Genomic DNA, 26521 nt, shown 5'->3' with positions numbered 1-26521 from the left:
CTGGACAGCAAATTTGGCGGTGCAAGCGCCCGCCCCGTGCCCGGTGAAGGAGGAGGGAAGGAGATTCAATTGCTGATGACTCTTGCTTATGTTTTAGCTTCGGTTTCACTAGGCAACCCGTCATTACAGCTGTGGGAATGTCTGTACATGTGTAGGCACAGATAATACGATGGATGTATCAGATAACGGCATTAAGTTTGATGTACCCCAAAAGTGCCCTTTAGCTTTAGCTAAAGCATCAAGCAGAAAAACCATAGCAAACAATACTACTAGAACAAAAATTATAGTTGACGTTCGTATGCGCCCAAAATAAACAATATACAAGCCCCCCATACGGCCTGTAAGGGATATCCGCACTCTGATGCGCTACATATATTTTGCCTTCGGCCTCCTTCCAGCCTTCGCCTTCGCCTCTGCCACTGCCTCTGCCTTTGATGCTGCTTTGCTGCTTTTCTCTCTCGTCTCCTCTTTAGCAGCAGAGCGTAACGCGACGCACGCGCCGCTTTCGGGCAGCAGCGACGGCAGGCGACGCAAAGGAATTTTATGCGCAGGCGCAGCCCCAAAAAGGCCAGCGACTTTTGTCTTCTGCTGCTTCCTCCGCATGCTGCGCGGCTGTTGTTGCTTTTGTATTCGTTTTTGTTTTCGAGTAGGAGGACAATCCGCCTCGGATCCCGTTCCCACACTCTCAGCAGGAACCAGGCGAAGAGCAGGATGGAGACGGAAGGGAAGGGAAGATCGACTGCAGATGGTCTCGGGTAGATGATAATTCGTATACCCTATACACCTACTCGCAGCATCTGAGAGAGCGGCTCCCACAATAGTCTGCCAGTAGTTTAACCACTCTCTGGCACACAGATCAAGAGAGCAGGGTATTTTTATGCAAGGTGACGCATTCCAAATTTTGCTAATAAAATTCAACTAAAGGCCCCACCTTGCATTCATGCACCCCGCACACTGACCACACCACAAGCAAAAGCAAAAGACCCGTAGCAGAAAGGAGAGAGCAAAAGGCAGAACGAAGAGCGTGACAGAGCGGGCCAGGCAATCCTGATCCGAGTTCAATGTCAAGTTCAGTGTCGTTCATTCGACAAATTTCGTGATTTCATCGAAACTTAGATCCCTTCGCCTAAGACTTATATCATTTTCGGGTGCTCACAGCTATCAGAGCCCTTGAAAAACCTAGAGCCTATACAAAAAATAATTATACAAAATTATTTTTTCAGAACGTGGGGGGGGGGGGATGCCCTGAGGTCAGAAGTTATAGCCCTATTTCAACCCAACAGAACTTGTGGCGGATAACACATTCCCTAAAAGGAACACCGCGCCTATTGGTGACTGACTAGAACAGGATAAGGCGAAGAGTAAGTTTGAATTTTATTTAATTTGTTGTTGTTTTTGTTGTTGCTGCCATAATGTTGTCATCGGGCCCAGCCGCCCGGCAACTGCTTTCCGCGGTCCCTCAAGCGATAAGTGCCACACTATACAGATTTATATCTCGCGGCGTCCCGTCCTGTCAAGGACGACCTTATGCCGTGGCGAATCTTGATGCGGGGAGGGGCCTGGACAGAACCTGGGTAGGAGGGGTGCGTCACGCTTATGACGTGAGTCATCCAAAAAGTGGTCAGAAAGGGAACCCTGGTGGAGCGGAACGAAAAGAGCTTTAAAAGGGTTATTAATGATGGCAGGGGGATTAATGGCGGGGGAGGGGTCGTTATGCAAGAACTCGTGACACTACGGATCTGCTGGATCGCGGCCTCTCCCTGTCTCTTTCCGTTTATTTTTTTTTTTTGCGAATTTTGTCATTTCCTTTTGTTTCGTTTTCTTTTTATCTACAAAAAACATCCGCAGGGCGCCATTAGGACTACGCTGCCGGCGTCGCCCTGCTTGCTCTGCTGGGACGCTCCCGTTAGTGGTAGGACGGTTTTGTTTCATGGTGGTGGGCAATATGCCGCCAACAGCAGAAGGGCAGATGCGAGAGGCGATGAGGAGGGAGTTTCATTAGCACACATTTTAAACTAGCTAAGTAATTAAACACGCGAGATTATCTTAGAACCAGTCTAGTCTCTATCCCTATCGCTCTCCTCCATGGCCTACACAGCACGCAAATTTGTGGCCAGCAGCAACACCGCCTACAGAGAGCGAGCGTCCCTGGCTGCTGCACACACACACACACACGCACTCGGAAATTTTTATTGATTTTTCACACACAAACACACACTGACACACAGGAGTTTCGTGGAGATAACGGAGCAAAGGCAATACAAATGGACAAACAAATAAAAAACTACGATATGCAATTTCTCAACCGTTTCACTAAGCCCCGCTCCTCTTCACACAGAATAAATAACACTTACTGCACTCGTACTCTTCGTTTCGTTGGGTCTCCTCTCTCTCTGTGTTTTTTTGTTGCTTTCCTTTGGCTCCTTGACAAAATTTCAACACACGCCCTAATTTGGCCGACGGAGGGGGCTGCGGCTAGCGCCAACGAGAGGAACCACCGGAGGACACCTATAAACAAAAAGAGACGCACACACACTCGCAAAAAAGGTGCAGGACACTCCCGTTACCGTGCCCGCTGGCTCTCACGTTTTTCTCCGCTGTTGAACGGTTGTTGGAGCGGCCGCGCCAAATCACTTTTATTAGATTAAACAATTGCACAAAGTCATTTCTATTGCACTTTTCGATGCGCGGCTAAGGATTTGAACCCACGTATAAGCGAAGTTTTTTTTTTAAGTTCGAGCGAATTTCGTAGTTTTTAAATTTGTTTATCGACGCGCGCATAGCTACCGCTCGTTTCATTTGACGGAGGATTCGCGTTTACCAAGCATCTTCCTGTGGGGTGTGTGGGTTGTTGCGGCCGCGGGCCGAGACAGATTGGGGCGGCAAGGCCGTGTACCAGTGTGACCGCGGACTTATCGATAAGAAAACGAACTTAGCCCACATAAGCCCCCTCTATTTAAAAAGTTCAACCACTTGAGGTAAATGGCGGACTATATTAACGATTGTAAATTCTTCTTGTAGATTCATGCCATCTTTCATCTGAACTTAAAAATAACCACGCTAACTTTCACCTCAACTACGCTAACATTATTAAATTTTCATTATTTTCGGTGGAAAATTGAAATACCCCCTTGGCTTGCAATGGGTTAATCGTGCTCCGTCGAGTATTGGAAAGCATATTGCAATTTTGATGTTCCGTCGAATATTACTAGCTAGATAGAACATTTAGTCATACCCACCTAATGTTATCCGATTAATGAATCAATTTTCTACCTGATTGACTACTTTTAAGTACTCTTTTTTGTTGTATAGTGTAGAAAACAAGGTTTAAACAAAAAAGGTCAACAAAAAAACAGTGGCAACGTAAGTGAGTATGAAATGTCACGCCCACCGGAGTTTGGCACAGCTATACCCTATTTCGTTAATATATATGAAGAAACTGTTTTTCCAAGCTGTTTTAAAACGTAATTAATATAGAAATGATCTCAGATTGTTGTGTTTTGGACATATTAATGCATATGATTAGGGTCTTGTAAATATATCTCGATCCCGATACCCATTATTGGTTTCTGTGAGAAGACTAAAACCTTCAAAATATCGTTGAAATACCTTTAAAACAGAAACTGAATAGTTTGGCCTTTATCATTAGATGACAAACATTCTCTCAGCTCTATAATATCCATTTCCCAGGGTATGCAAAATGTTGCGCAATCCGCACAATGTTGTGGAACAGTGCTGCTCGATTTGACGGCACATGAGTCTGGCCCATACAAATTGAATGTTGCCAGCAGCATAACATGTAAGAAAACTAAAGTGAGTGTGGAGCTGAAAAGGGACATTGTGGCGAGGAAAAATCCCTCCACGAAGAGAGGATATCCCATCACAAAATAGAGAGTAAGTCCCAAAGAAAGGAGAGCAAGTCCCAATTAAATCTACGGTCTCACTCTAAAAAATACCGAAAATGTATCATATTCCGTCGAATATTACAAACTATACAGAGCATTTTACTTTCCAACCAGTGTGACCGCGGAATTATCGATAAAACATATACGGTCCGACTCTCAGATATATATTAAAATATAGCTTCTCGTTTAAAAAATATACCGAAAATATACTGACGAATTCAAGTTATATTTTACATATTAATCGATTTTGTTATTCCGTCAAATATTACTAGCTATATAGATATCTTAGCTTGGCCCACTTAATTTTATCCCATTAAAGAATACATTTTCTACAATATTAACTACTTTTAAGTACTCAAATGTATTGTATTTTGACTAAAACACGGTTTACAAATTAGTGTTACCCGATGTTAAACGTTGTTTGCCTTTTGACTTATCGAAAATAGCACCTAACAGAAGGGCGCAAGTTAAAAATGTCAAGGACAGATTTTAGCTACCGACAACACAGTGATCAAACCTGTTAAGAAGAATTTAATAAGACATAAGAAGCTATCTTAATTTAAAGGAAATACTCAGTGGGGCAGGGGTTTGACCAAGTGGCAGCGCTGGAATTCGAAATGTATTTTGTATATTTGAATGTTTTAAGTAAATTTATAATTGATTTTAGCTTCAAACTAAACATTAGCAACTTTACAACTTTAGTTCAAATTGAAATTTATTCGAGCTCAAAATCATAGTTTAAATAATAATTATTTTTCTAGCCAAACCTTGATTTGCCGCCTCAAGAAATGATAGCTGCCTTGAGTTTACGATGTTAAACGATGTTTGCCTTTTGACTTATCGAAAACATCGATAGCACCTAACAAAAGGGCGCAAAAGTTAAAAATGTCAAGGACAGATTTTAGCTACCGACAACACAGTGATCAAACCTGTTAAGAAGAATTTAATAAGACATAAGAAGCTATCTTAATTTAAAGGAAATACTCAGTGGGGCAGGGGTTTGACCAAGTGGCAGCGCTGGAATTTGAAATGTATTTTGTATATTTGAATGTTTTAAGTAAATTTATCATTGATTTTAGCTTCAAACTAAACATTAGCAACTTTACAACTTTAGTTCAAATTGAAATTTATTCGAGCTCAAAATCATAGTTTAAATAATAATTATTTTTCTAGCCAAACTTTGATTTGCCGCCTCAAGAAATGATAACTGCCTTGCGTTTACGAACTAGGAACTGATACAGTGACATAGTGAGGAGAGATTGCATTGGTGGGGGCTTCTCAGAGGTCTAAAGTATAGCTTAACACCCAACAGATCTACTAAAATTTATACAATCATGGATTCGGAGGAGAATGGCGGCTACATGTACAGCTGTGAGTCGTGCGAATCAAAACACATGCTCTCGAAACAGGGTACAGGATCGGTTGGATCTGGGTCCGGCTCATCGCAATCAAACAACGCGGTGCATGCATCATCTTCATCTATATCAGATGGGTGCGCTTCAGGGTATTGCATGCAGGATAATGAAACAGATTCGGATAATTCAGACGAGATGGACTTGAGGCATTGGAACTTTGTGGAACACTTTAAACAGGATCCGACTGGTTTCCTCGATGAAATTGTCGAACGTTATATACATCTGAACAATGTGGTCAAGCTGAAAAGTAATGCGGCCAAAAAAGAAAAGCAGATTCTGTCGAACGAGAAGAAGATGAACAGCGATCTGCGCCAAGAACTAGAGAATTGTAGAAAGAGTCTGGAGAGTGCGAGCACCTCCTGCCGCAACTTGGCAGCTGAAAGTCAACATTTTATGGTGGAATTGGAACGTGCCACGCAGAAGTTTTACGAGCAGCGCTCTGAACAGGTGCAGAAGCACAACGGAGTTTGTGCCGTCCTCCGAAGCGAATTGCAGCAGGCCCAAGAGATGTGCCAGAGCCTGGCCGATGAAAAGGAAAAGCTCGTCGAAGAGGTAAACTTCTACAAGAGTCTGGGAGAGGGAGAGAGAGCGGCCGGCGGCCCCAATCGGAAATACAAATTACTTTGTGCCGCTCTTAAAACCGAGCTCCACCAGAATCAAACTGTTATTCAGGACTTGGAAAAGTACAACGAAGAATTAGAGGAGAAAGCCATCGGTGCGACCGAAGAAATGCAGAATCTGAGCGCTGAAAATGAAAAGCTTCAAGAGGAGCTGAAGTTCTACAAGAACCAGTACTTTGACGAGAGCTCCGAGGAAGTGCAAAAGAACAAAGAACTCCAGCAGGAACTCACAGAGGTGCAATCAAATTCCAAGCGCCTGGCCACTGCCAATGAGAAGCTTTTAAAGGAAATAGAGCTCTACAAGACTGTCTTTTACAGAGACAAATTGGCGGGGAATGAGAAAGTCAAGGAATTCTGTCGTAAACTCCAAAACGAGCTTCACGAGAAAAATAAAACTCTTGAGAAAGTTCGTTCTACGAACGAAAAGTTACAAGACAAAGTAGGTCACATGAAATTAATGTTGAACCGCTTGGACCTCCATTCAAAGGGACTCAAAATAGCCCTCGATGAGAACTCTGAACTTGAAAAGCGGATGGTTGTGCAAAAGAAGGCCATAGAGCTACTAGAATCTCTGAACGCAAAGTTACGTGCGGATGCCACAAATACACGCGATTGCTTCAAGAAGCTGAAGGAAAGCTTTAAACTTGAACTGTCCAAAAGACAGGTCCACAGCTGTTCAGAATGCTCACGGCAGGGGGATGGCGAGGGCGATGGGGCTGGTGCTGACCACGAGCATGGAAAGAACCAAAAACTGCACTCCCTGCTCATGAAGATGGTCCGTCATGTGGATAAGCTGTCCAAAATAAGCCACACCGCCAACACCAGTCCCAGCAGCTCCAGCAGCAACATCTCGATGTCCCAGATTCTAGGACGGAACCACCTGAAGATGGACCCCGAGGAGGTACTAGAAGATGTGTTCAAGACATTCTGTGACTTGTCCACCGACTACTGGGTGACCCAGATGCATCCTATGCAATCGATGGAGGCCAGGCCATCGACTGGAAGCTGTCGTTCATCAAACGATGAAAATTAACTAGAAACTTATCAGCAATAATGTAACCTACAGTACATCCACTATACACTACACTACATACAATACATATATACAACTAGAGTTTATCTATATATGTACTATTGTTATATTTTTTACGATTTATGAACGGGGACATCTATTTACCCAGACACCACACTATACCAGCAATGTATCATTCAAATTCACAATTGTACTATTTTGTACTCACACAGTTTTTCAAAATTAATTATCAAAATTCAACGCGCCCAGTGAGAAAACTAGTTCCAAAGAACCAGAACTTGCTGGTGGGTACATATACATATTGAATTGCAATACATTGAGCTCTTTTCCTGGTTAAATTGTGCAACCGCCATTTTATTGTACAGCAGTTCCTACAGTTCAAGAACAACCATTCGGTGCAGCGTGGCTGAGTGGTGCTCCTATTCATCCTGAATGCCCTTGAGAGCACTATTGTCGTCCGAGGCCTTCTGCTGCAGTTGAATGCGGATACTTGAACGTACTCCCAAACAATATTCTGCCCAGAATTTGGTGGTGAAAATGGAGATGCCAGGTCAAGGGAGTCTTGTGGGGGAAAACCTTTGATGGTAAAATGGAGGCTGTCTCAATTAAAGAACAACTTCTTCGATGGTAACATAGGTTTTTGAACCGATTGGAATTGGAGGAGGCATTGGTTTCCCTGTCGGGAATTGGATTCCCATCGATTCCAATAGAAAATTGGTAGAGACTACTGTGGTCTTGTGGCTTATTTCCCCATAATCCACTCAACTCATTTTAGTTAAACATATTCTATACCAGTCCAATCATATTCCGGATTCCGGACTCGCTCGTGTGTATCTGTGGGTTCTCTTAACTTTATCAATAAATCTTTTATTCAAAAATTCTAGTTACAATACAATACATATAGATATACATAGTACTTGTATCATAAAACCACGACGACTCTTTATGTTGGTTTCTTGACACCGGATGACTGACTCTTACAGCCTATGCCACACTTATGACTACGGGATCTGGATCCCTGGAAAACACCACCACTCGATCCGGATCCTGATTCCGGTGGAGGAGCAGAGAAAGAACAGTGACTACAATAAATACACACACATACGGATACGGATACGATAACGATTACGATTACGATTAGGATAGTTTGGATACCCCCTTGGTAGGGGGACGGGACAGAGGGGAAACATATGTACACATATTTATATTTTTGTCTGGTGTAAGTATCTAGGAGGAAGGGATCTTGACGGGCAGGAAGAGTCGCGGATCGCCGATCTTGGGACTCAGGCGCACCACCACTTGATCATCGCCGTCACCGACCTCGAGGAAGGAGTTCCAGTCGGCCAGGAAGTAGAAGCCGTTCTTTTTCTTTGCAGGCGGCGGATCCTCGGTGACTGGATCCGGCCCAAAGGAGTCCGCGAGATCATCGAGCGAACCATTGCGTGACTCCTCCGTGGAGTTGTTCGAATCGGAGGGAGATGGCGATGGCGACGATGATGATGATGATGATGATTCTATAGTGGATCCTGTGTCCATGTCTCCGTCGTCCAGTCCCAGACTCAGGCTGATCCGTGTGGGGGCATGGGTGGTGGTCTCTGCTTTCTCTGTGGTGGTGTTTGCTTCGCTCTGACGCCTCGACTTAAAGGTTTCGTTGCTGTGGCCATCCTGCAGCGACTGAAGATAGACGGCATCCTGAGACTGTGGCTGTGCCTGTGGTTGTGGCTGCACCCGATCCAGACTCACGTTGAGCTGCTGCAGCTCCTGGAGATTGCTAATCAAACGCTGCAGCTCGCTGAGGTTCGCCGTCTCTCTCTTCTCCGGCTGTGACTCTTGCTCCGGCTTTGCCAGCTGATAGTTGAGTTCACTGAACTCGGCCATGAGATCGCCATCGAGGACACCCTCCCGTCCACCATCCTCTATGTCCAGATCTTCGGCCGCCGCATCCTCATCGTCGCTGCGTCGTCGAAATCCCTGCCCCATTCCCATTCCCAGGGGCGGGGGCTGCTCTGTGGACACACCTATCCGGTTGGCCGCTCGCTTGATGGCTGCCTCTATGATCTTGGTGGCACTGAACACGGGCAGCTCCACGCTGCTTTCCGTCGTGTGCGTGGCTGGTCGGCGTGGTCGGGGTGACGCCGGCTTGATGGTGGTCAGAGAGAAGACCGCCGGCGAGGAGGAGTCTACCGTCTGTAGTGGTGCTGGTGTCGTAGTCGTGGTCGTGGTTGAGGTCGTCGTCGACTGCAGCTGGCTCTCGAGCTGCTGGGAGAGCTCATGGGGCAGGGACACGCCCAGCTTCTGGAGCTGCTGGGTATTATACAGCAGCTTCTGCAGCTCCTCGAGATCGGCCTGTCTTGGGCCGGGTGTCGTGGGATTGGGTCTCCTGGCCGGCACAAAGCGTGGCGCTGAAGGAGTCACCGGCAGAGGTGTGGGTGTTGCCGTGGGCGTTGCCGTGGGCGTCTTGTAGATGGGCTGCATTTGGTGGTAGCTCTGTCGCTCGCCCGTATCCTCCAGACTGCCAAAGAACTGCTGGAATTGCTGGCCAAAGGCCTGGTCGGTGGAGGATGATCCTTTTTGCGGATGAGCCGGCTGTGACATGGCCAACTCGCGCAGCTCCTCGCTGGAGCTCTGCTGAGCGCTGGCTGCAGGCTTCTGGTACACTGGCAGATCCAGCTTCAGCTCCGGCTCTGGCTCCATCTCCGCCACGGACTGGGCATACACGATGTGGGCCCCATTCAGACTCTTCACGTTCGGAGTGCGCACAGAGGCGGCGGTGGCAAGCTGTGGAGGCGAACTCTGGTGGTCCGTCTGGAGCTGCACTCGCTCTAGCTCCTGGACCTTGCTGAGCAGCTTCTGCAGCTGCACGTAGTCCTGCGGCTGCACTTCCTGCAGCAGTCCGTTGCTCCTCTCGAAATTGCTCAGCGGTCGCTGTTTGGATGTGGAGGCGGCTGTGGAGATCTCTACCTGGCCAAACGGAGTCGTCGATGTGGGTGAGAGCTGCTGGATTTGAGCAAAGTCGTTGCTTGCCAGGCCAAGGCCTCCGGATCTGTTTCCTTCTCCTGCAATGGCCTCTGATCCGGCCACGTTCCGGGTGAGAAAGTTCGGGGTCGTTGGCTTTGGCTGCTGCAGTCGCTCCAGCTGCTGGACCCTCGTGATTAGCGCCTCGAACTGGGCATGGTCCACTGATGCTGTCTTGGTGGTGCGCGGTGTCGTGGTGGTGCTTGTGCTTGTGGTGCTTGTGCTCGTGGTGCTGGTGCTGGTGCTGGTGCTGGTACTGGTGGTGGTGCTCTTTGGCTGCTTTCTTTTTGTGCTTCTTGCCTGCTCGTAGAGTTTCTCCAGCTCCCGGTCGTCGCTGAGGAGGCGCTGCAGCTGGAGAAGATCTGCGGCGCCCAGGGAATTGGCCTGACTGAGGCCCAAACCCAGACCCAGACCCAGATCGAGGGGTCTAGGCTTCACGGTGGTGCTGGTCGCTGGTGTTCTCATCCTCTCCAGCTGTTGGAGCTGCCGCAAGATCAGCTGCAGATCGCGAGCATCACTAGCTGGTGTAGTCCGTGGCGGAGGAGGTGGAGGAGGAGGCGTTGTGCTGGTGGTGCTGGTGGTCGAAGAGAAACGGTTACTGAGGGTCTGGACACCCGGATTGGAATTGGTTGCCTTCAGCACGTTCTCCGGATTGATCTTGAGCTTCTCCAGCTCCTGGAGATTCTGCAGCAGCTTCGACAGCTCGTCTGAGCGGCTGCCCGTTGCCTGGTGGTTCCCTGCATTGGCAAAGTTGATGTCAATGTTGGGATCGATGCGTCTTCTTGGCTTCTTCGCCTCAATGAGCAGTGGCTCCCCATGGGTGATGAGCTGCACTGGCGCTGGTGTCGTTGTTGTTGTCGTCGTCGTCGTCGTGGTGGTGCTGGTAGTGGTTGAGGTGCTCGGTTTGGTGGTTGTCGAAGCCTGTTTCCTTTTGGGCTGCGACTGTAGCCGCTCCAACTCCTGCAGATTCTCCAGCAGTTTCGCCAGCTCTGCATTGCTCTGCGGCGGCAGACGTGCCGTCGCCGTCGAGAGTTCCGTATGGGCGCCGGCTGGCTCCTCCGTTGGCGGGGCACTCTTCTTCAGGGACTTGGGTGCCTTCTTCACAATCCCGAAGCGCGTGAGGTAGCCCTCAACCTCGGGCTTCACACGCAGCTCTTCGCCGATGTTCAGGGGCTTGAAGTTGGAGTAGGCATCCGGCCGGATGCGGGCACCCTGGAGGCCACGCAGATCCGCCACCGCCACCACCGCTGGCTGTGGGGCACTCTCCGACGGATAGTAGTCATCCATGGCGTACCGCTTGTGGGTCGAATCGCCTTCCGCATGGTGGCCGGACCCGGACACAATGCCCAGGCTCTCGAGAATGTCCGCCACGGGCTTGACCGTGCTGGATGTGGGCTTCCGCTTGCGCAGGAACTGTGCATTCTTGGCGCTGTAATGGGAGCTGAAACGCTGCGAGCCGGACGGACCAGGGGCCGCTAGAGACGAAGGAGTGGAGATCACCGGCTGGAAGTCCTGGTACATCACCGGAGGTGGCGCAGGAGGATGATAGGTGGTGGCCGAGGGCATAGGCCGGAACTGCTGCTGATGCTGCTGCTGCTGCTGCTGTTTTATCTGGGAATGGGGATAGAGGAGTGCTCCGGCATAGGCTGGCTTGTAGGTGGTGGCAGCCACACGGGGATTGCCGCCAGGCACCGTACTCCGGGGCACGGCATTCGGGTCGGGTGTGAGGAACTTAATGGGATCCGGGGGGGTGTACGCATCGATAACCCTCGTGACTGGTGGTCGGGTGTACAGCTCTTGCAGATTCTCCTCGGTGTTGTTGTCCGTGTTGAAGGGCAGCACGAGCATCAGGGCCCGCATGCTGTCCGCCCGGCTCATGTCGCCCGCTTCGATGCTCTTCTCGTACTCCTCGCGCGTCACCTTCTCGTAGAGCTCCTCGATTTCGCCGCTGGGGTTAGAGGGTATGTGTCACGTAAGTCCGGAAATTACCACGCATTTACTTACCGCGTCAGTCGTGGCAGGGCCGGATCGTTGGCCAGTATCTTTTGCACTTCATCGATCGTCTGCTCGATCTCTGGCGGCTGAAAGAAGCTCTTGTCCAGCTGTTGCTGCAGATAGTTCGTGCCCTTGTTGGCATTGGCGGTGCTGCCCTGAATGGTCGGCAAAGCCCTGACACCCAGGCTTCCCAGCTGCAGCAGTAGACACAGTGCCAGGAAGCACTCGAAGAAGCTCGGACCTTGTTGCATGATGCCGCCCCGGAGAGCTAGCCGAAAGGAGAAGAAAAGAAACGATTTTTGAGAACTATCTATCTAGGTGTTCAGCATCATCCGAGAACATCCCACGGACAACCCATGGATTGCCTGCATGAAAACATACAAAATGGAGGCGCACGTGCCCCAAAACTACGATGCCCCCACACATAAAGTACAGTTTCCCTCCCAAAGATATTTTATTTAAGCCCTTATTTTGGCCATATGATAGACGAAGTACTCGCTTGTTTCCGCCCATAAGTAGGTTTCTATTTGATCTCCCGCTTCTCTGGCCCAGGCCCAGCTCTCATTTCACTCGAAACCACTTCCAGTTGAGTGGCTCCCTCAACATTCATCTATCCATTCATCCATTCATCATACAAATAAATGTATACATTTGTGTAAAAAGATCAACGGAGTAGTACGAAAAATTTCCGCCCAGGAAAAATAAAAAAATAGGTGGAAGCCGAGAGAAATGGCAGAGAGGCGAAATAATAACTTGAAAACGTGAAAGAAATCAAATGAAATGCATGACAAATTTCTCGTCAAAAGACAGACAGACAAACATGCGGACAAGTGTACAAAATTTATTGTACCAACAGAAAAAAAACAAGACAAGACACAAAACGAACGCCGCTACTCGTAAAAAGTCCGAGAAACATTTGCTTGAAGAGCACTAAGTGGGGGGGGAATGGAGAGAGAGAGAAGGTGGGAATTACCATCATTTGTTATGATTTTTCGATGCTCCAAGATTGGGGATTATGCAAGCGGCAGCGTCACCGATTGCCGACCGTAAAGAGAGATCCTCAACAGGATGAAAGAGTGATGCAAGAGACAGGAGGCAGAGAGAGATATGGGAATGGAAATGTAGTTTGGGCCACAGGCTGTGGCGGGGATCTGTCCCAATTTATTATAGATTTTTCCTCATTTAAGGAAAGGGAATGAGGCGTACGATTGAGGAGCGCTGGGAGTGAGTACTCCATCTATCGTAGCCATCGAAGCGTTTAATTTTCACTTAATTGCCGTAGTTAAATCATAAATTTAATGAGAGTGCCGTAGAAAGCGATGACGAAGACGTTAGCCATCAACAGCAGTAGCAAGCGAGAAGCCGTCCGGCGAAGCCGTTAGCGAAATGAACTGTTAGATAATCTGGTCGAAACGTGTGCCGGGAGTTGGAGCAGGGGGGTGACCAGTTTATGGCCAAGCTATGCGACTCTCCAGCTCTTTAACTGAACTGAAATGAACTGGAAAACCCATTCGACAGCTACGTGCCGGGCATTCTGAGTGGAGCAGTCAACTGCAACTCGCGGTCTTTTAAATGGTATTGGAATTGGAATGGCCAGTCTCTAGTGCTCTAGTGGATATGCAGGCATCTCGGAGTATCTTGAGCTGGAATGCCGTCAGATGACATCTGACGGTACAGAGACAAAGAGAGAGATCACAACACATCAGATCACCTTTTTGAAGACTGAAACTCGTATTACATTTCTTACAAGAACCAAAGCTACCATTTATATTTTATCCATAATCGTGCAAATCATCAGTCATCCAACCAATAATCAGAGTACTGTACTTTTTACAAAACCCCTGCTATGGGCTGTGGATCAATAGCATTCTTTATACAAAATTCTATTTATTCTAATGTATTCTGTTATGTTCTTTTTGTTTGGAAACAAAGCTACTTAACGAATGCAAAATAAGAAAAATACCCTTAAAAAAAATCATTTGGAACGCGTGCCTCGACACTTCGATACCCTCCTCCGAAAATAACGAAAGCCAGGAGTTCAAAGAGCCAAACATCATATGCTCTTCAACTAGTTGTGCTTATTCTACCTATACCAATTATCCAATCGGAATCGATCTTTCTGATTCTGCAACTGCTTGAACATTCGTTTGGATATAAGTACATACACTTTCCTTACCCAAACAGTAGTCATAAAAACATACAATCGACCAACAAAACCTCACTTCTTTTGAGACCATTAAAGCATGCATTATATAAACCAGGCTATAAAATATGTATCTTCCATAGGCCAAAACTGTTCCGTATATCAATATTCATCATTAAAAGATATATTTTAAAAATTACACCATACAAATTTATTTTATGTTCTAAGAATATTCTTCGGTGATAAGAATTATTTACATTAATATTTATCCATAATAATTATTATTTGAGTAAAACAGATCAAACTCAAAGTTGAATAATAAAGAGATGATAACAGGAACCAATTGATAACATATATGTATGTAAATCCTAACTATGAAAATCCTTTGATTGATTTTCTCGGTAATAATTTTGTAGTCTCCCTTAATATAATATAATTATTTGTAATATTTATTTATCATGCCCCCCAAGAGCATGACGACAATTCCGCATTGCGTATTTCGCTTAAGGGAGGAAAAATGCATTTAAATTTCATAATCCAACAGCGTGGCTCGGCGCCGGCGCCGTGTGCGCGACTGTCTATAGAGAAGCCCCGTACTCGTGCTCGTGCCATACCCATAATCAAAACGCAAATAATTTGCTGCCATTGCGGCAGGGCGGCAGGCAGGCAGGCAGGCACGAAATGTGAGTCAATCTTTTGTGAGTGAGTGCATTCCCAATCCAAGACAAGACCACAGGCAAGACTATGACTACGACTATGACGACGATGATGATGATGATGACGACGACGTCACTGGAGCGCATTAAACATATTGTTACATTCGTGTGTGTTTGTGTGTCTTGTGTGGCAACAATTAAATTTGTGTTAAGTAATTCCAAACGATTATTAACATTACATTACACACTCAATAACCTAGTCCCCAAACGAGTGGCAGTGGGAGTGGTAGTGGGACATTTCCACGACTAATTGGCGGCATTTCTCTTCACTCATTTGCAGCATTTCTATTATATTCCTTATTTTCATTATTTATAAATCTTGAAATTTCAATTTTGAACACCCCATGCGTATACCCCACATTGTACGTGTGCTTATGCGGAAGCTCCGACAGACTCCACTCAGATATCCAGATGTTAAAGGCCTTGATCTCATAGTTGGAATCGGAAATGTAGAAAATGTTGTATAATTTTGTTGTTGCCCACTGACTAATGTTACACGACTTCTGGTCGTTAAACTTTGACAGAAGCTGACAGAAACGTACAAGTTTTTGCGAAATCTTACACGCAAAGATATCAAAGTACAATCCCCCTTCAGAAACCATTCGAAAATGTCTATCAGCGGTCGACTTCTAGGCATGAATGTTGTGACTTTTGTGGGACCACAAGGTTCAGATTCCACCAAGTAATCAAGTAATCCATTGCCCACTACCCACTGCCATCATCTTCGTTTTTTTTTGTATTTGACGTCACCTCGAGCTCTGCAAAATGCCCGAGTGCCATTAAACTTTGGCATATCCATAGATCATGTGAAATTCAGCAAAATTATAAGACAAAAACATGGTCTAAAGCAAAAAGTGCACCCTTAATTTGGTCGCAGGCCCTTGACTTGAATGACTTTAACCATGAATCTCCGGCATCTACCGCATCTACTGTACTGCCTCTCCCTCATTTCTGGGTGATTGCCGGGCAATTTACAATAAAAAAGGCAGCGCAGAAAAGGGGGACACACACAATAAAAACAAAAGGCAATTGTTTAGGCCGAAGCAGCCACTTCATTAGTGCATTAGTTGGGGCCTAAGAGCCATGAGAGCAATGAGCAGAGACTGGTTGGCCAACAGAAAGGTCATTCAGGCATCGGACATCACAAAGAGAACGGTATACCTATGATTCTTGGAAACATGGCCATGCATGGGCCATGGAGGTGTGAGATCACAGAATTGGGTCAACAGAGCCTCTGGCACTCCCTCTTTCACCGAATCTGAAGGTCACCTGTCTGTCGCTGTCGTTTGTTGTTTGTTGTTTGTCGCTTGTCGTGTCTCATCTTCCACCACACCATTTCCGGATTTGGCGAGTCGAGAAAGCGCCTCGGGGCGGCGCGGCTTGGCTCTCACTTTGGCCAATTAGTCAGACGGACGGCGACAAATCAAGTCACAAATTCGTCAGTCAGCCCACAAAGCGGGTTGAAGCTGGAATTGGAGTCGTAGTCGGAGTCGGAGTTGTGGCCTCATCATCGCACCACTTTTACTCGCAGCTAAAGCTGAAGCTGTGTGGCTTAAACTAAAGCTGAATGCCTGATGCCTGTGGCTTTGTGTGGTTTTTGTGGTAATTTTCCTTGTTTTACAGGCCACCAGACTGGGTTTTTGGCCAGCTCCAGTGTCGAGAGTCTCTCTGGTGGTGGTTGTGCTGCTGCTGCTGCTGCTGCTGCCGTTGGTGGTAAATTCTATTTAAGCCAGCTCTTAAATGCTTATGACAAGTGAATGTTGTTTTGGGCGGCCAGGAAAAGCCAGACCAGGCAGCTGCTGCCACCAGTCGCAGTCCCAGTGCCAGTGCCAGTCCCACTGCCGGTCCCAGTCCCAGTAGCAGTTGCTGCCGCTAACTTGGCCAACTGGATTTGGTTTTGTTTTTGGTCGGGCTGATGTATTTTTATGGGATATTTTGATCTGTATTTGGATCTATTTATTGGCAACACTTTTTCTTGCCTTGGCAGATGCCCCCCCTAATTATTGTTTATTTTTATTACGAGTATTTATTTGTTGGCCCTCTTTCGTTTCGTTTGTCGCTTTGTTTGTGGTCTTTTTGTCAAGTGGGTTTCGGCTTTTGTGGCCTGTTGTTTCCCTTTTTACGGACACTTTCACCCAACGTATAACGTATAACACATTCGCATCCACAGAAAGAGAGCCTCTGCCAGCAATAATTATAATAATAAATATTAAAACACTTTACGGGCGTTCACTTTTGCTTAATTTTCCAAATGGCTTTTTGTTTCTTTTAGTTTCTGGCCTTTTAGTTTGCTGGCCCTAAATGTGAAGAGTGTCGCTGGAATTGTTGTTGCATTCGTTGGATAATTGTTTTTGATATTCCGGCGGATTATTTCACTGCCAGTCGCTGTTATAGAAGTAGTTTTTGACAGTGGTTTCTGCTCTTGTATTTGGGCACTAAAGAGAACTAAAGAGAACAATTTGTTTTGGTTCCCAGATAGATGGGACAACATTTTCATAGATATTTCAGGAGATTTGAGCACTTCATTCCCCTTCAAAAATGTGGAAATTTTAAATTCCTTCCTGCCCCCAAACGAGTTCGCGTCTCACTGGGATAAAGCAAGGCCATAGTATTTTTGAGTTCTCAGATAGATTATACTACGTTTTAATAAATATTTTAAGAGAAACAATCATTCCTCTTTCGACTGCAAAGAGTCGCTGTTTAACTTTTGAAAGAGTACGAGTATCTCACTAGGATAGAGGAGGCGTGGAAGAGAGGTGATGCGCTTCTCTCTCTGAGAACAAGACAGAGTAAGAGTAAAGGGATTCCCTTCTTAAAATTGCTATCACCCATAAAAGCGTAAATAATCCCAAAGAGTCCCGAATTCTTGAACACCACTTTTTGGGGATGTCACAATTCATATTTTGATCCGAGAATTGCCTTCTTTACTCAATGATTTTCGACCTGGGATAGAGTTAGCGGTGAAGATACTTAATAAATATATCTTCTAAGTCAATCAATGGAGAATTAAAAGTTCCTTTTCAATATAATTTCCACAGCACTTTAACACCTATTATCATATCAATATCATTTCCTAAGTACTTCACCCCTACCGTTTCCACGCCCATTTGAAAAATCTGTAATCTGTGGTTGCCCTTGTGTCAAGGTCGTTTCAGTGGCTCCATTCACCGTCCCACAGTCCCACACTACGGCCGACACGCCGCACGACAATTGAATCAAGTTCGTTGCTGCAGTCTTTTGTTTTGCTTTGCCATCCACTTTCCCGGTTTCCCCACAATACAACCTGCAGCTGCCAGGGGGAACCTGAACCTGTCACACCCCGTCCTCCCCCCTCCCATCTGCCAGACCCCCTCCTATTGGCCAGCATTTTCCAATTACATTTTCAATATTCGGTGCTTGTCCGATGCTCTCCTCTGCCGTTCGATCGATCGGCTTCCACTCCGCTCTGCCGCTCTTCTGCCGCTCCGATCCAATATATAATCGAAAAGCCCCAATCCAAAATCGAATCGAATTGCTCTCTTTTTTCACAACTTTTCGAGGCGGTGCACACACAAAAAATTCACACACAACAACAAAAAATATATAATGAAACCAAAAATTAAATGGCAGCAAAATACGAGCACGCGACTGGAGCTGGGCTTCGGGCTTTGAGTTGATTTTCGGTTTGATTTTGATTTGTATTTTTATTTTGGCTGCGACTGCGACTGTGGTTTCGGTTTCTGTTTTTGTTTATGTTTCGAATCGGTTTCGGAATCGGTATTGGGGCTTGGCACATGCGCGGCCTGCAGACCATTTTCAATGAGCGCTCGAGTTGTACTGAAGCCAGAGCTGCCGCTGCGGCTGCCTCTGCGGCTGCCTCTGCGGCTGCCTCTGCGGTTGCGTCGTCAACTTTGAAGTGCGGCTGGAAAAGAGAGCGGTAGCAACAGCAGCAGCAGCAGCAGCAGTAGTGCCTCTCTAGAAGCTGCCACTGGGTGGGACTCCATTCGATTCATTTCATTTCGATTCTGTGCCAAAGTCTGCATCCGAATCGTTGTCTATTGCCCCCGAGGCGTGACCTGTCATCAGCCGCAGATTCGATTCATAGCTTAAGTGCCTCGCTTACCTTGACCAAGTACGGATCGGATGCGATCGGATCCGACCACGATCGGCTCTCCAATGCTGCGAGGGGGAAGGTGAACAGCATTCTGTGGACAGGTTTTGGGTCCATCTTCACTCCAGACATTTCACTTTGGTCAGCAGCAGCAAGCAGCATCATCGTCGCCTTTCCCCCAATTGACAAATTCAAATTTCTTGGGTTTTCTTTCTCTCGCACGAGACGCACTTTCGGGGTGGAGGGGACCAAATTGATTTGGTTTTTGATTACAATGCGTCGATCTCATTGTGGTCGCTGCTCTCGTTGCATAATAAACAGACAGACTGTGAAGTGGGGGACAGGGAGATGGTGGAGCTACTGCAATATGTCGGTCGTATGCCTCAATGCACTTCCACTCCCCGTCGAACAGCCTAACTACTGTGATCTGATTCATGGGGAAAGAAAAAATTGTGGAAAGCGCGGCTTGATTAACCTATGGGATCCAGATCCTCAATGGAACTTCAAAGATGTTTCACTCTTTTATAATTTTTTACAATTTTTATTTAAATGTACATTCATATGTATACTTCATGAATTGCACTTCATCTTCATGAAAGTATAGATTCCTTGAACAACAATCTTTTTTTTAGCTCCCCGTTCTAGTTTTCATATCTAGAGCAGCGGATCCCATTCCATCCCATATTCTTAGAAAGCACAAACAAATAACAGACGGAGTTGTGTGCGACCAAGACTCGGGATCGCGTTGTCCGCAACCGAGAATCGAGACAGAAGTTCGAGCGAAGTACGAGAAGTACGTAATGTGCGATGCCGAGCCTCCCTAGTAAGGATTCTTTTTGTTGCTTTGTTCTTGGATTATTTTTAGATTATCTCTCTTTTTGCCCTCGCAATGGTTTGGGGTTCGTATTGGGGTCCGTTGGTAAATCTCTTCACTTTGACGCGCTTGACATATGGAGTAAGTAAAACGATTATTTGGTTGGTTATTTGTAACATTTGCCATTTGCACAGAAATATGGTTACCCAAAGATGAAATGGTTACTCCCTTCCGAGGGGAACCCTCTTTTTGTCTGTGACAACATTTGACACAATTTAACGCTGACGCGACAAATTTCGTCTGCGGCTTTTGCGTTTGGCTTGAGTTGTGCCGCACTTAAATCATTTTTCAGGGGGAGCAGCCCAACAACTTGGTGTGGAGACAAGAGACCTGGCGGGGCAGAAGAGGCTTGTGCTTAGGGGCTGCGGACTGTAAGGTTTTTCCAAGTGCTTTATATTTGGTGCGCTTGCGCTTTGACTTTGCCTTTTGCACACACTCCGAATTGCAACACAAAATAATACAAGACACTGCCACAAAAAACTTAAAAAAAAACAAAACTGAAGCTTAAATAAAAACGGAAAATGACAAAACCCATAAACTCTTGACATGACATGGCCAAAATGCTGGGGAGGTGGATGTGGAGCGGAATGCAGGGCTGTGTGTCATGGAATGGAACTTTGGAGCATCGCAGGGGCCAAAATGTGAAGTGCTGTCGGTACTTGCAAAATTATAGCCACTGATACGAGTACCAAGCGTTTATGCGTGGAGGTCCCCCGAGAGTTCTCTGGCAGTCCATCATGCATCTGAAATACATTGTGTCATGTCATGCCGTCAAATCTTTCTGACAACCTGTGTAGCTCTCCATTAAGAGCAGAGTTCTCTGTGTTGGTTGTGATAAGGCGTTGGCTGTGTCCGCGTTGCCGGTGCTCCCCTCCCTCCAATATGTGCTGTGCCTGCTTTTACTTTATTCGGCCATTCACTTTCTCCGTGTGTTGTTTGCTTTGCTAATTTCGGATTTGACTTTGCTGCCGTAGTCTCTCTCTCTCTTTCTCTCTCTCCCGACCAGCAACAAAAGCGGAGAAGTGAACGAGAGAAAAGTGAAACAGACAGAAAACAAAACGGACGCAAAATCGCTTTTTTCTATACCATTTTTTTCGAGGTGTAAGAGTGCTATGATTTTGAGCAGAGGTTGAACAATTCAAAGAAGGAAGCACCTCTTTCTCTATCTATTTTTTAGCAGCATAAATAGTCGAGTCTATGAAACCATTGCACTTCAGGGAGAGCATTTTAATATTATATTAGTGTATCAAAAGCTTCGGCTTTGCTGCCTTAGGGGAGCGCAGTATGCAAAAATTCAAAAGAAATTATTCAATCGCGTGGCTAAGATTATTCAATCCAATCCAAAACCAATTCGTTTCCAACCCAACCCAGTCCGCATATGCATATGCATGAAATGGTTATACGAAAACCAGATCATTCCTCTAATTATATACTGACGTCACATTCATTAATTGTGCCAATTCTAGCCCGTGAATTAGTGAGCATCACTATTCAGCTTGCGGCGCAATGCCAAGTTCGTTGCCCAAGAGACGCTCGTCGGATTGAATTTCACTCTGCAATCTCTGTCTTTGGCAGCCATTTATTGTCCGTAAGAGTAAGACCCCCAATCAATCGATCGTCAATGTTGTTCGGCTTGTTAATTAGCATCGAAATTAGCTGCAAATTGTATGCAGACACGCGGCCGCAGGCATGCCGCGCCATGAGATTGTGCAAGATCCTTTCTGTGAGCCGTTGTTAAATTATTTATGTTTTTTCCTCGACCGATTTGAAGAATTTAAGTATACTCGTCAAAAAATTGACAAATTTCCCATAACTGAAAGACTCCTCCTCCCAGTTCGCTTGCATAACAGCCGAGACGACCACGACAGTCAGGCCTGTTCCAGAGACAAACAACACTTGAGCCGACACTTGAGAAGAGAGGAGGAGGGAAAGTCAAAGTCCCGCCCCGGCAATGTGTGTTTGCTGAACACCAAGGCAAACAGGAAGGAAACCCAAGCCAGCCTCACCCTCTCTCCCATTCTCCTACTGGCAAGCAAAATAAGATTCAAAGATTGGACCGGAGGTCCATTTGAATTAGATTTAATTTGGAAGCTGAGATTTATGAGCCGGCCAGGCATGTAAATGAGTTGTTGGTTGTGGCAAACCGAAAGTAGGCGAAGGTTGAAAAGCAGATAATTTAAGCGTCGCTCGAATATGAGTCAATTCAAACGCTTTTAATGTGTTTGTATTCTAATCGGGAGTTAAACCAATTTGAATTTTGATTTTGAATCGGTTAGCGGGTACAACGCAGTGGTGGCAGTACGGCCAGCTATCGATACTCTCGGTATATATCGATGTATCGATACAGCTATCGACTGTTTTGTAGAGCAGACAGCTGGTCGCCCCCGTGCATGTGTTGCCATGTATGTGTGTGTGAGTGGATTTATTCATAGCGAGAGAGATTCCAAGGAAAATCAGAAGTTTTGGGGATGTGAAATAGGTTTTTATATAATATTAGTACCCATTTACACACACATTAGTCTTAACGAAACGAAATTATCAAAGCAATAGCACCACACACCTCAATATAGACGAGTGCGGGCGAAGAAAGGCAGCGAACGACAATTTTGCATTTGTGTGTGTGTACTAGAACACTATTGCTGCTGTATGTGTGTTTGGTTTTGTGTGTGAATGAAAAACCTGCAATTGTGAAAAAATATAACCAAAAATAAAGGCAATTCGGGCGGCGGCAGCGGCAGCGCCAACGACGACTACAGTTGTGGTCAGTGCGAAAGTGCGTTGACTTGGTCGCAATCCGAAGCGCAGCAGGAGCAGCAGGGCGGGTGAGTGCATCTATATGCCCACACTTGGTTTTGGCTTGAGGACGAACCAAAGTACCATTCACTCCGCCGCACTCATTCACTCCTGTCCTCTCCCGCTTTCTTCCCGCAGGATGGCGGACGCTCAGCGGCAGCAGCAGCAACAGCAGACGCAACAGACGCCAGCGGTGGCTACTACTACAAGTGGCAAGAAAAAGTGCAAAAACAAGAAGAAAACTACTGAAAAGCAGCAAGAGCAGCAGCAGTCGCAGTCGCAGCAGAATAAACAGCCAGTCGCCAATGGCCATGCCGGCCATGAGGCTGCAGAAGTAGTGTCGAATGCCGATCCAGAGCTGCAGCAGAATGAGCTTCAATTTCAGGCGCTGAAACTTGAGTTCCAGCAGTTGCATATCTGTAATGGCCATGGCGATGGAGAGGAAGCAGAGGCGTCTAATGCCACGCCCCTACCAGCACTGAATGGCCATGCACATGGCCACAATAACAACACCAACAATAACAATCACATCCGAAGCAGCAACACTAACAGCAGCAACAATAGCCATCACGACAACAACGTGGACAGCAGCAACAATAATAAAGCGAAAAGGAACAACAAGCAGAAGAAGCATCAGCAGCAGACCACCACCATAACATCCACAATAGCCACAAGCGACACCACTGCCAACACACAAACAACCACAGCAACAACCACAAAGACAACGCCGACAGCAATCGGAACGGGGGCTGAGATGGCGCCATCGACCTCAGCTGAGGCTGGAGCACCAGGTGTCCCAGATGCAGATGCAGTCGCCTCGCCCACAATTGAGCTCCAGCTTGAACCTGCCACATTAGCCACGGAGATTGTCTACAAGGAATACGAGGCCGAGCATCAAATGCACGTGGGTAGACTCAATCTTTGGCTTGGATTTGTAAAACGTTTGACTACTTTTTCCCTCCCCCTAAAATCCTCATTTTCATTCCAGGACATTATGCGTCTGATCCAGGCGGAGCTCTCCGAGCCTTATTCGATATACACGTATCGGTATTTCATTTACAACTGGCCAAAACTGTGCTTCCTAGCCTCGCATGATAATCAGTACGTGGGCGCCATCGTATGCAAGCTGGACATGCATATGAACGTGCGACGCGGCTACATAGCCATGCTGGCGGTGCGGAAAGAGTATCGCAAACTCAAGATCGGCAGCACCCTGGTAACCAAGGCCATTGAGGTAAGTCTGAGAGAGCAGTGCCTGTAACTGAACTGAACTTTCGTTCTTTCCACTTTGTGCAGGCCATGCTGGCGGACAATGCCGATGAGGTGGTGCTCGAGACGGAGATGCGCAATGAGCCGGCGCTGCGTTTGTACGAGAATTTGGGCTTTGTGCGTGATAAGCGACTGTTTCGCTACTATCTAAACGGCGTGGATGCGCTGCGCCTGAAGCTCTGGTTCAGATGAGTCGAGCCGGCGGCTGCCGTTGAAATTGTCGTCTAAAAGTAGCCGCCAACGCCAACACCCTCGCCGAATACGACGACGACACCGCCAGCAGCATCAAACAGGAGCAGCAGCATCAGCATTACTTCCAGGCCACTGTTTTGCAGTGTGGTCCAATGTCCCTGCTCATCGGCGGCTAAAGATATCTTTTTTTTTGTACCTATTCAAACTTAGGTTCACCCCATCCTTGCTCCCTGACCATCCTGTCTGCCTCCCACTATATTTCCGTTTTGTCTCACTCTCTCTCTCTCTCTTTAAATTGTAAATTATTTTACGTACTCTTGCTTCCTTCCTTCCTTGATTCTTTGTTCAAACGTATGGCTTATACATATAAAAATGGGTCTCGACTCCCGGTACAGCATTGAAGTACTTTTACAGAAGGCAATTTTTGTATGGAAATACGTGATTTACATGCATAAAAGAAAAACTATACCTTAAGTTCGTATGCGAGCAATTAGTTAATTACGTTTAAAGCTACCTTTTAATAGGCAATAGCCATGCGGCATTTCGTATCGAATATGAGAAGAAAATCATCATGTAAACGCCACCCACGATTCAGATGCCACACGGAATGCATTCATATATACCCCACACATACACAGAGAAAAAGCTATACACCTAGAATCAGATTTTTTTGTACAAAAGATATCCCAGGAGCCCAGGAGATCAGGAAGGAAATTCTACGAACAACTCAACTGTATATCAAAAAAATAAAAACAAATTGGAACAAAATTAAGGGAAAAAAACACACAGAACACACGCACGCATATTGTAGCGATATATACATAGATATATTACATACATACCTGTGCGGCTGTACAATTGCGAGTGTAATAGGTTTATCGACGGATCGATAGATCGATCATGCAAGATGGAGACTACTAGTTCAAAATAGTGGCCCCTCCCCCAAGTGGATGCCTTAACTCATCTTCGACTCTCATCCCCGGCCCGGTCCGGTCCGGTCCTGGTCTCGGTCTACAATCAAAGTGTCATCATCCATCTACCCATCCCGAGACCATTGGCCGGCATTTCCCTATCGGCTCCCCCACGCCCAAGTTTTGTTATGGAAAACCCCGCCCCCACACCGCCACACAGCCCACACATAAATGAAGATGAGGTGAATCAAACCCCATAAAAACTAATATTGAAAGAATGCAATAAAAAATTTCAGCAATTACGACCGTTTTCTGGGAAAATTACTTGGAGGGAAAGGGGCAATCGAAAGATACCAATCGTTTTTGCTGGAAAGAGACTCGAAGATTCACTTTTACGTTGGGGCTACAGCATGTAAAGAGTGATCATTCATACATAAGAAACATTCACGGATGCAGACTAGTTCCAATCGATTGGATATATTTAAAGCCAAACAGCTTGTTCGTAAGCATCCACTTTATTGGTTGAAGTAAAGTTCTTAGACTGACCTTTGATATTTCATTACCAGCATCCATAATTTCGATGCGCACAACAGGTCCTCGAAGTTATTCCCCACATTTCAGTGGATACGGTCTATTGCAACTTAATCTATCGGTTGGGTCGGATCTGAGGTGTAGCGGAATATATATGTAAGTGCAGACAAACTCCACTCCACACAAAAAAGATCACGTACAAATATACGAGTATACTCAGATACTCTGCAGCTCGCTCAAGTCTAAGCCTGGGCGAGAATTATATAAAATCAGTTCTCTCATACGCAAGAAACCGTGCGATCATTCATATTCTGTTCTGTACAAAAATGTCACTTTACAGAGGACCCAAGATCTTATTCTTAAGGATCTTGAGCTAGAGTTTTAGAGTAACAATACTTGATAACACAGCTAAACAAAAGAACAATTTTGGTTCTGATCGGGGGGTCTGACTATGTGTACCTTATGTCTTGGGTGTGGCTGAATCCGAATCCCAGATGCATTTGTCAACAGGTCCTCAAGATTTTTGAATAACTTAAAAAAACCAAAATGGCGGAAACTTATTTGAAAAATTCATTGGATTCGATTGAAACTCTTGACGAATATTTCTCTGACCTTGTTACATCTAAATCTGCCTCTTTTAAATGGATCTTTTGGAACTAAGGCCTCAAATCTTAGTCATAAGGATCCACTTGTATGGTTGGGCTACAATTTTTAGAATGATATTTGATCTATGATCGTCATAATAACATAATCATTCCAGCATCGCAACTTTTCGATACACAGAACACTCCGTCCTCGAAGGTCTCACATAATTTTACACGACGACTAGGGCCAATCGTTTGGATCGAATTGGGGTGACAGAACATCTTGGTCCTAAGGATCCAATCTTATGGGTGAGCTCTGATCTGTGGTCTTATTCTACTTATGTGGGTTGTTCTGTGGTCGTTATTGAAGTCCCTAGATCTTGCACCTAAGAACCTGATGGCTGGGACTACAATTCGTAGACAGAGATTTCTGGT

General features: G+C 46.0%; 3 protein-coding genes across 5 annotated transcripts; 2 read left to right on the top strand and 1 right to left on the bottom strand.

Annotated features, from left to right (window-relative positions):
- The first annotated feature begins 1229 nt into the window (after nucleotides 1-1229).
- Nucleotides 1230-7311, top strand: LOC108151897 (golgin subfamily A member 6C-like). 2 transcript variants are annotated; one of them, XM_017280800.2, is made up of 3 exons: nucleotides 1230-1361; nucleotides 5079-5153; nucleotides 5218-7311. In XM_017280800.2, the coding sequence occupies exon 3, from the start codon at nucleotides 5240-5242 to the stop codon at nucleotides 6971-6973; it is 1734 nt and encodes a 577-aa protein (XP_017136289.1). In that variant the 5' UTR covers nucleotides 1230-1361; nucleotides 5079-5153; nucleotides 5218-5239; the 3' UTR covers nucleotides 6974-7311. The 2 variants fall into 2 exon arrangements, with proteins under 2 accessions (XP_017136289.1, XP_033244042.1); XM_033388151.1 differs by having other exon boundaries at nucleotides 5079-7311.
- Nucleotides 7312-7810: 499 nt separating this feature from the next.
- On the bottom strand, nucleotides 7811-18642 carry LOC108153656 (cell wall protein DAN4). The gene is made up of 3 exons (XM_017283764.2): nucleotides 18221-18642; nucleotides 11993-12251; nucleotides 7811-11936 (listed from the first exon to the last, which is right to left on the bottom strand). The coding sequence occupies exons 2-3, from the start codon at nucleotides 12232-12234 to the stop codon at nucleotides 8201-8203; spliced, it is 3978 nt and encodes a 1325-aa protein (XP_017139253.1). The 5' UTR covers nucleotides 12235-12251; nucleotides 18221-18642; the 3' UTR covers nucleotides 7811-8200.
- Nucleotides 18643-22197: 3555 nt separating this feature from the next.
- LOC108153020 (N-alpha-acetyltransferase 30A) lies at nucleotides 22198-25273 on the top strand. 2 transcript variants are annotated; one of them, XM_017282771.2, is made up of 4 exons: nucleotides 22198-22628; nucleotides 22738-23503; nucleotides 23588-23833; nucleotides 23896-25273. In XM_017282771.2, the coding sequence occupies exons 2-4, from the start codon at nucleotides 22739-22741 to the stop codon at nucleotides 24058-24060; spliced, it is 1176 nt and encodes a 391-aa protein (XP_017138260.1). In that variant the 5' UTR covers nucleotides 22198-22628; nucleotide 22738; the 3' UTR covers nucleotides 24061-25273. The 2 variants fall into 2 exon arrangements, with proteins under 2 accessions (XP_017138260.1, XP_017138259.1); XM_017282770.2 differs by having other exon boundaries at nucleotides 22198-23503.
- Nucleotides 25274-26521: the final 1248 nt, after the last annotated feature.

This window comes from Drosophila miranda, chromosome XR (assembly GCF_003369915.1).
Source record: "Drosophila miranda strain MSH22 chromosome XR, D.miranda_PacBio2.1, whole genome shotgun sequence".
Lineage (NCBI taxonomy): Eukaryota > Metazoa > Arthropoda > Insecta > Diptera > Drosophilidae > Drosophila > Drosophila miranda.
The sequence above is the reverse complement of the archived record's forward strand: the minus strand, read 5'-3'. Positions and strand labels throughout refer to the sequence as shown.